This window comes from Aythya marila (genome assembly GCF_965140915.1).
Source record: "Aythya marila genome assembly, chromosome: 1".
Taxonomy (NCBI): domain Eukaryota; kingdom Metazoa; phylum Chordata; class Aves; order Anseriformes; family Anatidae; genus Aythya; species Aythya marila.
In genome coordinates this window covers 51,954,733-51,966,883 of record NC_139042.1, presented here as the reverse complement: position 1 = coordinate 51,966,883, position 12,151 = coordinate 51,954,733, and the positions used below count along the sequence as shown (strand labels likewise).

Genomic DNA, 12,151 nt, shown 5'->3' with positions numbered 1-12,151 from the left:
TGCACAGCCATAAATGGACCTGTGTACCCTTCAAAAGTGAAGACATCTACTTAGACCAAGATATCCAATCCAGCTTTAAGAACAGAATATGCCACTGTCAGTGAAATCTGCATGAAGAAATACACAGAAAAATACACTTACAAAACATATCATGGATTAAATATAGGAAGAATTTAAATTTTGCTATTTACACAGCTTCAATGAATTTGCTGATACACTTTCATTCTAATGTGTAGCTAAATACTGTGTATTTCCCCAAACTGTATTTAAATTCTTCACAGGCATTCACAGATAAGATAGCTGCCACTTAACTTGCTTTTTCCCTTAAATTTATATAAGGAAGGACTTAGTTCATGTTGCAGATGAACTGTGCTACACTTCCTCTGAAACGCATATTATGAAAATAATATACTCTACATTATGGGTTCTGTGAGACAGGCCATTGGTATCTCAAGAAAGAATTGCTTGTATTTATTGTTATGAGAATATAACAATAACAAGGTTAAACAATTTTCTTACGTAGAGCTCATGAAAAACAGGTTTTTGTAATCTGAAAAGTTATAAGAAGATACCAGTTCCAAAACAAACATTAATGCTGAGACTTATACTGTCATTTTTCCAAACTTTGGGATATTATTTTGTCTTTAAAGAACATTTGAATATATGGATAATATATATTTGTGGAGTTACTTTTTCACAAGATAATTTACTGTCCCCCTTTTAATCTTCATCAATGATCTGGATGAGGGCATTGAGTGCACCCTCAGTAAGTTCACAGATGACACCAAGTTAGGTGCGTGTGTCGATCTGCTCGAGGGTAGGAAGGCTCTGCAGGAGGATCTGAATAGGCTGGACCAATGGGCTGAGGTCAACTGCATGAAGTTCAATAAGGCCAAGTGCCGGGTCCTGCACCTGGGGCGCAATAACCCCAAGCAGAGCTACTTGATGAGTGGTCAACTAGGACATGAGTGGTTGGAAAGCTGCCAGGCAGAGAAGGACCTGGGAGTGATGGTTGATATTCGGCTGAATATGAGCTGGCAGTGTGCTCAGGTGGCCAAGAAGGCCAACAGCATCCTGGCTTGTATCAGAAACAGTGTGGACAGCAGTTCTAGGGAAGTGATTGTCCCCCTGTACTCGGCTCTGGTGAGGCTGCACCTCGAGTACTGTGTTCAGTTTTGGGCCCCTCGCTACAAGAAGGACATCGAAGTTCTTGAGAGAGTCCAGAGAAGGGCGACGAAGCTGGTGAGGGGTCTGGAGAACAAGTCCTATGAGGAGCGGCTGAGGGAGCTGGGCTTGTTCAGCCTGGAGAAAAGAAGGCTCAGGGGCGACCTTATCGCTCTCTACAGGTACCTTAAAGAAGGCAGTAGCGAGGTGGGAGTTGGTCTGTTCTCCCATGTGCCTGGTGACAGGATGAGGGGGAATGGGCTAAAGTTGCACCAGGGGAGTTTTAGGTTGTATGTTAGGAAGAACTTCTTTACCGAAAGGGTTGTTAGACATTGGAACGGGCTGCCCAGGGAAGTGGTGGAGTCACCATCCCTGGAAGTCTTTAAAAGACATTTAGATGTAGAGCTTCACTCAGGAAATTTTCACTCAGGAAATTTTTGAAATATCTGTGGTTTCAAGGGGAAATATGTTTCGACATTACTTCACATATCTAGATGATTCTGATTTTAAAATATCCATTTATGAATTTCTTTCATTTTTAAAATCCTTTACTTTAAATGCTGCCAAAACACTGAATCTCAACTTGATGCCAAACTTGTGAATTCATTATGTGAAATTAGAAGTTCATGTGGATGATTAAGGTACATCAAACTACAGTGTTGGAAACACACATTGCTAAATAAAGCTGAATTTTGATACAAATGTGTTCATTGGCATAAAAACGGCCAAACAAGTATTAGCTATTAGTGCTACTTTCTCTAGTGTTCTGTTTGCACCAAGCATGGATAACAACAGCTTCTTACCTGCTCAGATAATTCAGGTCCGTGTACACGAGCTTGTATGAGAGCATCATTAACAACTGAATGAAAGTTTAGAAGCACGTGCTCAATGTCATATGTCCCACGCATGGCGCTTGAGAGCTCCTCCAAGGACTGAGTGTATGCCTGCCAATGAAGATCAACTTCTGCCATGTAGGCTAAGCAGCCTCGGATGACATTGAGGCAGTAGCCCATACAGGGTTTACTTAAAGTCTGCCCTTGGCAATGGGGGCAGTACTGCATTCTCAGTAAAGCTCTGCTGCAGTCTTTAGAGAAATGCAGATGATCTGTTGTATTGATCACTTCAATGCCCAAATTCAGAGCCTGCAGGAAAGTCCGGCTGGGTAACAGTGATCTTCCCATTTGTCCTATGACCTTCTTGGGAATGTTACCAAAGGGTCTGATATCTCTTCTAGCCATTCGGAGGCACTCTGCGTATTCCAGTGAAACATCAGTCTGACCAGGGCTAATAATGTGGTTGTAGACCACTGGGAACAGGTTGTCAAAAAATCTGTTGACAAATTCCTCTGTGTTGATGTCTGTGCCAAATATGAAGAGTCCAACATCTGTGAAAAACTCCTGAATGCGTGTAGCAGCCTCAGCAGCCATGTTCCTATATGCATTGCAGAAAAGTGTGCTTGTGTAATTCTCAGCTAGTCTGATGAGCGTTTCAAAGGTTTCTGTAATAAAAACGAATAAATTAAAAAATAAATAAAATTAGAGCAGGAACTTAAAACAATCACACAAGGATATCTTACATTTATCCTGACAGCATTTTTGTAAAGATTGTGACTTAGAGTTTATGCAGAGGGAATACTCACAAACTCTGACAACTACATTTTCTATGCAAGCAAATACCTTACAAATAAGGTTACAACACTGTAATAATTTATCTGTATTCTTGGAAGAATTTATTAAGTACAGTCTAAACAGATATAAAAGGAAATCAGTTGTAAGCTGAGTTATTAAGCTACAAAACACAACAAAGCTTTACTGTACCTGTCTACACATATACATACAAGATCTCTCTCATCCCACAACTCATTCTGCAACTTGCAATAAAAAGAGAAATGCTCTTAGTCATTCTACCTCAAGTCTTTCCTCTTGCTATCTTAAATGGTTGGGCAAAAGTAGTATTAAACAATTGAAATGACTCTTCCAATCCATTAAAACTTAACCTTTAAAAGACAAAGAGTTTGTCTTCTTGTCTTCCAAAGGAAGGAAATGTACTAAACACATAAGAGAACAAGCTTTTAAAAATAATGCTGGTTAAAAATAAAGCTGTCAATTGCTGTGGTCAAAGTGATGGAACATGGAGAATTTCTCTTGCCAGTCATTGTTCTGGATACACCCATTCTAAGCCTCAAGATCTCCATAGCCTGTTAAGCTTATACTTATGTATACTTAGTAATTTTTATCAAAACAGTTAAAATATATTGGAAAAGAATTCAGTCCTGACTTGATCTGTGATTTACAGGTGTAAAAAGAAAGGAAAAAAAAAAAAAAAAAAAGGCGAAACAGAACAAGACTGTATGCACTGAGGAATTCCAAGATATGCCTGGGAAGTTTTCATTTCAGGTTAGGCAAAGGAGCAATATAGAAATCAATAGGAAACTTACTTGAGAGTTGAAAATAAAAACACAATGAAACATCATGTATTACAAGCATTAACTCATTTTATCCACTAGACAGCTATGACTAGGTCCTTTCAACCCAGGCTATTCTATGATTCCATGATTCTATGATTCTATAAATCTATGATGCTGCAATTCGATAATTCTGTGATTTGGTAAGTTTATTTCATTCATTCAATATGGAATCTAATGCCTTAAAATTAAAATTCTGTGTTAAAAAAAATAAAAATAAAAAACCTTCAGAAGCTACATAGGATAAAAGGCACAAATAGACAAAGGGAGGAACTCATGAGATGCAATAGTATAAATGGGCCAGTGTTACTAGAAAGACTGTAGCCTGGTCTTCAAGGGAGCTTGACTCATTTAAAAATTCTTTTTTTTTTTTTCAGTTTTTAAATGGACCTCTCCATAGAAATAAAATTGAGGGAAAGCATGAAGTACATTCAATACTGTCCTACCAGTGATGTTAAAAATAGGAAGAGTCAAATAGTGTCAAAAGATATCAGGCAATTACTGAAGCAAATTGAAGTCTGATGAATAGGAATATTCAGGAACAGCAGAACACCAGGTATAATTCTAATGTAGTCACTAAGACTGGCTATCGTGTCTTTGATATACATCTATACATAAGAATAAATGCCTGATTTCCAATAAAAAGCTTGTTCAGGTCAATGAAATAACTCTCACTGACTCCAGAGGGTTTTAAATTGCCGTCTTTATGAAGAGAAAAAATCACAGACATGTTTATCTAATCTGCTAATACCTTCTATGCATTGTTTCTTCCAATAAAAATGAGATACGTGCTTAGGTAATACGTCATTACCTCTGTTGCTCTGTTGCCTATTACCTATTAACTGTCTTCCATCCTCAGGAAGGTGGAAGGATTTTGCTACCTATCTCTTTTCCATTCTTCTAGCATGTACATAAGTAAGAAAAAAAATGTTGACTGCATCCAATAAAGAGTAGGAAAGTGCATTCAATTTGTCTCATTTTTGTCATTATGACACATGCATATGTGCCTCACTCGTAAGGTGAATTTATCTATAAGCATGTACACATGACAAATACCAAAGTGATTCAGCAAAAGGTTCAAATCCACATGCAGCTGGGCTCCTACCATACCCCGTGGAGACAATTCCTGGATTCAAAATAGGAAACTCTCTTCAGTATACCCCATATGTTGACAAGTGGAAGTGCTAGCTGACTAAGACACAGTATCAGATTGACCAAGATGCCCACCTTAAGGCAACTGCACTGATGACATCTCCACCAGCTATAAAGGCAGCCTCTACCACAGAGGCTTGACTTAGTTGGCTGAAGAACATTCAGCACCATTTCCAGTGTTAGATGCCATTTAGCTGCCTGTCCAGAAGGGCATGGGTAACCTGCAGGTCCTGCATCACACCTGACAGTTTAATATGGATATTATGCAATTAAAATATTACTAGATAGCTATGTCTAAAGAACTGAAGTAAATTCTAGATATCTAGTTATCACTGACTGAAGAACCCTTAATTTGAAAGCCTTAAGTAGACAGAGTATCAGAAAAAAAAAAAATAAGTCATATCGATTCCTGTTTTAGATGATTTAAAATAACAGCCAGTAAAATGGCTATTTTTGTAACTGTAGATCCAGTCTACACAAATTTTGCTAATGCTTCAGATGAAATTTATTCAAGGAGGTAATGGTAGTAAAATAATGATTTTATAATAATCTCTTTAGAATGACATGAACAAGATTTCTATGACCCTTTTCAATTTTTTATTATTACTTTTTCATGGATGAAAAACATAAAGTATGTGATCTAAAATGTCTGCTATAATCTACGGCTGCAATATTCTATTAACAGCACAAATATTAGATGAAAGAATAAATCAAGCTGCACATGGATAATCAATGGAATTTACAATGTAGTCTAAACAATAACAAACTTCTGAGATTGAATTATGTTTTAGTACCTCAGCAACCCACAGATGAATGGGTACAATAATCAGCTGCATGATTTATTGACTATTTGTGCTTTTCTAGACAGCATATGGTAATACTGGCTACTTGTATTTACAATTCTTCATCACACTGTTTAATTGTCATTTTAGCATTTTATTTCATTTTTTAATTTTTTAATCAGACTTACTCTACTGGCACATTTCTTGCTTCATAACTTCCAAAACTATTCAAGAAATTTGTTTTGCCCACAGACAGCTTGAACAATGACAGAGAACAAAGCAGATCTATGTTTACTTACAATATTGAACAGCTCCTGTGAACATCTACAACAGCAATCTATTTACAACACTTTCAGAGACTTCAAGGACTAACCAGGTTATGCTGATTCAATACTGCAAGCATAAATTTAACAATGTGTTTCTGTATATTTTTAAGTCTATAGGCCCAGACTAACATTATCAGTCTTAATTACTGAGCAACATAAAATAAGTGGCAAGTTTTCAATCAGTATAAAACCAATACATTTTAAATGTAACTAAGATGAGCCAGACAAGCTCTTTTTACTGTTATTAAATGCTCACTTGTTTATAACTGCTTCTCTAATTTTCAGGCACACAGGTGCTCAGTGCCTCTTATCTCCATCCTTTATGAGATCTTTGTCATAACCACTATGGATACTTTCTGCAGCACTACCACGAGTGGTATCTAGCATCTACCCAGGGGAACATGCAACTATATATTTTTGCTAAAACAAAAATTATGATTTGTACATTCCTAAGTCAAAAATCAGGGCTGTCAATATACTAGCCCCTTATTTTTTTGAAAATAAAATAAAATAAAATCTTTCTTGTTTCTTGTAAGCAACAAATCACAAGACTTTTTAAAAAAAAAAAAAAAAAAAGTAGATATTTACTGCATTTATTCAGAGGATTCTTCATATCTGGATTATTTTTTGTTGTTGTTGATAATAGCATATTTAAGTGATTACAAAGTGTGATGTAAAACAACCATCTAGCTCAGTGCCTGCCCCTCCGCTCCCCTCGTGAGGAAGCTGCAGGCTGCCATGAGGCCTCCCCTCAGCCTCCTCTGCTCTGGGCTGAACAAACCAAGGGACTGCAGCCACTTCTCATACATCTTGCCCTCCAGGCCCTTCACCATCTTTGTGGCCCTCCTTTGGACAGTGTAATATTTTTATGTCCTTCTTATATTGTGGAGCCCAAAACTGCACACAGAGGTCAAGGTGAGGCTGCACTAGCACAGAGTAGAGCGGGACAATCCCTTGCCTCAACCAGCAAGCAATGCCATGCTTGATGCATGCCATGATACAGTCGGCTCTTTTGGCTGTCAGCACACACTGTTGACTCATATTCAACTTGCTGTCGACCAGAACCCCCAGATCTCCATCCATGGGGCTGCTCTCCAGCTCTCCAGCCTTTCATATGACAGTCTGTATGTATATCCAGGGTTGCCTTGTCCCAGATGCAGAGTCTGGCAGTTGGTCTTGGTAAACTTCATATTGTTGGTGGTTGCCCAGCCCTCTATTCTGTCAAGATGTCTCTGCAAGGCCTCTTGGAGTTGGATGGGAGTTTATAGTTACCACAGTCATAGTCCTCCAGCTCAGGGCTCCAGGGGGTCTCAGGACCCATCATCAGCATTAAAGACAGAGGCAAAGGAGGCATTAAGCCTCTCTGCTTTATTTACCTTCCTATTTGTGAGGTGACCATCCTCATCAAGTAACAGACCAATGTTATCTCTGGTCCTCCTTTTGCTTGTAACATACTTAAAGAACATCCCCCCCTCCCTTTTTTTTTTTTTTTTTTTTTTTTTTCCCCAGCAATACTGGCAACCTTCAACTGTAATTCAGCTTTGTCTGCATGAATTTTGCCCCTTCAATGGTGAATAGCATCTCTGTAGTCCTTCCATGTCACCCAACCAGCTCACTTTTCAGTCTAGCTTTCTGGCCTCATGAAACCAACCAACAAAAAGTCAAAACCTAGATTTCCTTATGCAGTTCACATATGTACGTATGTGGTCAAGATGCAGTCTACTTTATGAAAATTGCTGAAAACCTATCTTGTAATAGCTATTGGGAATTTTCATGAGATTATCTCATGAATTACTACCTGATTTTTGTTGGCAAGATGCTTTTTAATGACTATTCAAGTTTAATTAGAGCTCACTCAGTGGACCCTAGAACAATAGAGGTTAAATTTAGACACAAATCAATAATGTTTACTGTCGTATAAGTAATTACGTAACTATGTGTTCATGTGCTTATTCCCTTGAGCTTTGTATTTCAATGCTCTTTAACCTTCACCAAATTCTTTTCAAACATAACAAAAAAAATCTTTTTTAAATGCAACATTATTTCAATTTAGAGACACCATTAGTATAACAGTACATTATCTATTTTTATTATCCAGCTTCACAGGGGGTGCTCATAGTCTTTCACTGTATTTGTAGATGCTCTGCTAAGCTGTGTTTTGCTAGTCCTGCTAGAGCACTGCCAATTAATAGGTTCCCAAAGCAAGTAATGGCTTCCAGGAAGGAGATGGATATAATAGTTGCTGGGAACATGTCTCTTCCAAACTATAAACCCCCTGTGAATTCCACTTTATTATATGATTCTACCCCATCGTGCAATACAACAAGGGGTACACTCAAAATTGAATGGTTACCTCCCCATTCCCTTTACATCTGTGTAACCTAGTTTATGAGGAGCTAGAATCTGTCTCAATAAGTTATAAAACCACACAGAAACACAGGGCTAGGAGGAACATGAGATGTCCTCTAACACATCCTTTGAACACAGGACAAGTTTAACTATATATATGTTCTCATATATTAACACATTCATATAACTTATTCTTAAAAAAAGCACAGGGAGGCCACAATCTCCAGGAAAACCATTCCAGTGCTTCACCATCCTCTCATATATTCACTACAATGCAAATAAATTATTTGCTTCTTCCTCCCTTTAGGTATTTCAGCTTAGATCACCCCCACTTGACTGCAAACATCTACAAAGCCCAAATGGAGCTCTGAACTAGATGTTTGCATCACAGCTAATCAGTAGAGAGGAATGGGCATGATTCATCTGACCCAATTTAGGTGTCCACATGGAAATAAGACGAATCACGCTGCTTCTCCCCTCTAATTATAGAGAGAAAGAGGTTGATTAGTTCAGAGAACATATGTAAAGTCAGGTGATTACTTAACACCTAAAGGTGTTACTTAACATCTCTTCTCACATACCCACAGTTTGGTTCCCTGACATGCACGGAAATGAGATTAACTTGGCCTATCTTGTCCCCAGTAAATAAAATTTCATTGTTTCTTATCAACTTGATATTTTCTTGTACTTAGTTTCTAAATATTTCAGCCTGAAATTAAGTTAACCAGTCTAAAATGATCTATCTGTCCCCTTTTTTATTTAACAAAAACAAACAATTGCTTATTCCACTCTTTTGCTACCTCTATATGTCCAAAGACAACTACTAGTATACTTCAAAGCATGCATTTTGACAAGTGAAGATCCTTTACATGCTTCCAACACTGCTCCATAACTGTGCAGAGGTCCTTCATCTGTTAGAAGTGTGATCATCATTGGTGATATCTGGGCTCCACATATGGCATCAGCAGGGCTGAGCAGCTGGGGAGGATCACCTCCCTTGACGTACTGGCAACACTCTTAAATTAAGCCCAGCATGCCCTTGGTGTTCTTGGCCACAAGGGCACGTTGCTGCCTCCCTCCCAGTCCACCAGGCCTGCCAGGTCCCTCTCTGCAGAGCTGCACTCCAGCAGGTCAGCCCCTAGCCTGGACTGGTGCTTGGGGTTGTTCCTCCTAGGTGCAGGACCCCGCACTTGCCTTTGTTGAACTTTGTTGAACTTGATGATCAAAGGAGGAAGGTGCTCAGAAAAAAAAAAAAATCAGCCCATGAAAAGGCAGAGTTAAAAAAAAAAAAAAACAGACCAAAGGAATCCCGTATGTTTCGTAAATGATTTTGAATGCATGCATGCCAATACTGATGAAAGCAGAGATGGATACTAAACAATGAGAACTTCCAAACCCCAAACCCACAAGCAGAAAGGGCAGCAAAAGATTACATCACCTTATCACACCTATCACACAAGCACACAAGGTGGTGATTCATCTCAGCTACCACCTCAGCTGAATACCATATTCTCTTTTTTTTCTCAGTGGAAAGTAATGGGGATGTTTAAGGTGTGACTCATCTTACCTATTTTAGATGTTTATGGGAAGATGAATCATGCCAAAATGTTTATGGAGAGATGAATCATGCCAAAAAAAGTGTCTCTCCCAATTTACTATAGAGATTTCTGAGCGTGACAAGCTTAGCAATCCATTATCGTCATTAGTTTTGGCATTTCACCTGTATAACTCATTTATCTTGGTTACATATTTAGTTATAAATTCTGTATTATTGACATATTTACTTATATCTTCTACATTATTATTACGTATAACTTCTGTATTAACCTGTAGTATCTGCATCTGAATTTCCACTGTAGAAAATTAGATCGAACTGTGTCTCCTCCAGAGATTTCTGTCCAAAGACTTTTCTGTAACTAGATCTGCTTTTAAAATGTTATATTCATTGAGATTCAACTGCACAAATGCAATCTATAACGGATTTTTTTTTTATGAACTCTTAAAGAGAACATACATTCTGTAAAAACAAAAAAAAAAAGCTGATCAATATACCTCAGTAAGTTAAAAGTGATGTCCCATTTCTTTATGAAGTTTACAGCGAGTTGAATGTTGGCCTATCAGCCACACAAATGTGTATTCATTGACTTTTATATGTGCATACTGAACATATATACACTTGTATACCTGAATGCAATTCCTTCACTAAAAGAGGAAATTTAGAAAAATATATATTACATTATCAACTATAGTTCTTTTATCTTTTAATTTCTGTCTCTGTCAAACTATTTTGATTCTGTGTTAATAACCAAAACACGTAAGGTGAAAAAGGGTGCAGGACATAATGGAGGTAAATTTTTGCTTATGCAGACAGACGAATTTTAGTGCCTTTTTCACTAGCAGTGACTCTACCAGCATAGACTCTCATAATTTCAACCACTCTTCATAAGTAAAATGTGTCATGAAAATGCAGTCTCGTTTTTCAAAATCTCCCTTCTATTCACTGTGAACATGACTCTCTTCCAGAATACCACTACAAAAGATGTGTAGTACATAATGTAACTGTCAATACTTGAATGCTAAAACATCGAGAGACAAGCCAGAATTCCAAAAGGAATTCTGTACTTTGACAGTACTTACAAAAGATACATGCAGAATCTGTCTGAAAAAAAAAATATTTTCTAAGACACTGAAGAAAGACAATGTATTTGTAACATTAAATTAGACTGCACTGCCAGCTTTCCACACTTCTAAAGCTATCCACCAATAATGAATAATAAGCCCACTGCAGAAAAGAGGTCTAGGGAAAGAATTTGACCACAAGAGCCATAACCAATAGTTTTCACTTATCTTTTTTTTTCCAGGTCATCCCTACTAATTCTTTCCAAAATAACCTGTGTGATTCTATAGAGAAAATCTACTACAGGTACCACTCCCAAAACACAGTATGGATGACACTGTGTAAGTTTCGGCACTCTCCAGAGTTTTCCAATATTACTCCAGAACGCTTGATAACCTCTGTATCCTTCTGACACTCCAGTAGAGCACCTCAAGTTCATTTTGGTTGGTGTAGTACATTCTTCATACTATTTCTGACTGAAACAAAGCATTAAAAAATAAATTAAAAATAATGTAAAATCAGGAGTACACACACAACCAAGTAGAACATGAAAGGATGTGTCCAGTCTGTTCCAGAAGGAGTTGGCCCTAAGTGGTGTCAACACAAGCAACATCACTGCCTGGCCTGTGGCCTGGTAATGTCTCCACAGATCTGCACAGGCAGCAGTGTTGATATCGCTAAGTATGTCCAGTTCTCGCCAACTTCCTTCTGTAATCTGGGAGACAGTGCTGTAATGCTCTGTCCTTCTTGTATGCCTTCCATCTCACTGCCAAATTTTCATTTGGTTTCAGAATGGCTGATGGGGCTCCCTCAACCCTCTCCTAATAGAGATGGAAGAAATAAAAGAAGTACAGGGTAGAAAAGCATTGAAAGCTGTGTCCCCTACTAAACATTAAGAGTGGTGGCCCCATTTCCCACTCAGTTTAGCAGACACATTTTAACCCCCTGCCAAATCCAGTTTCACAAGCAGATTATATATTAAACTATTTCCTGAACTGGCCACTTGCCTAGCACTGACAAAATGGTTGTAACCACAACTCTTCAGCACACTGTTGAGAACAAGAGCAGGGGGAAAAAAAAGGAACAACAGAGAATACTTCTTTCTCTATTGTGACCATCCAAGAAAAGAAAACTTCCAGTTCCAGCAGTATGTTTCTTTTATAAGAAAGGCATGTCAAATCATCCTACTTTAATCCTAAGGGACGAGTGATAATTCATCTCCTGAACACATAATGTTACCCTTGAATACAGGGTACTCCAAAGATGTAAAAGCTTTCTGCATGACCGTGAAAATCAT

At 38.0% G+C, this 12,151-nt stretch overlaps 1 protein-coding gene across 1 annotated transcript in view; it reads right to left on the bottom strand.

Moving 5' to 3' along the window:
* Nucleotides 1-12,151, bottom strand: part of GPC5 (glypican 5) — a gene marked incomplete at both ends in the record, with an annotated part of 755,978 nt that overhangs the window by 629,169 nt on the left and 114,658 nt on the right. Inside the window, one exon of the mRNA XM_082784520.1 lies at nucleotides 1,968-2,662. Coding sequence (XP_082640646.1) covers nucleotides 1,968-2,662 — 695 coding nt within the window. The remainder of the gene's footprint in view (nucleotides 1-1,967; nucleotides 2,663-12,151) is intronic.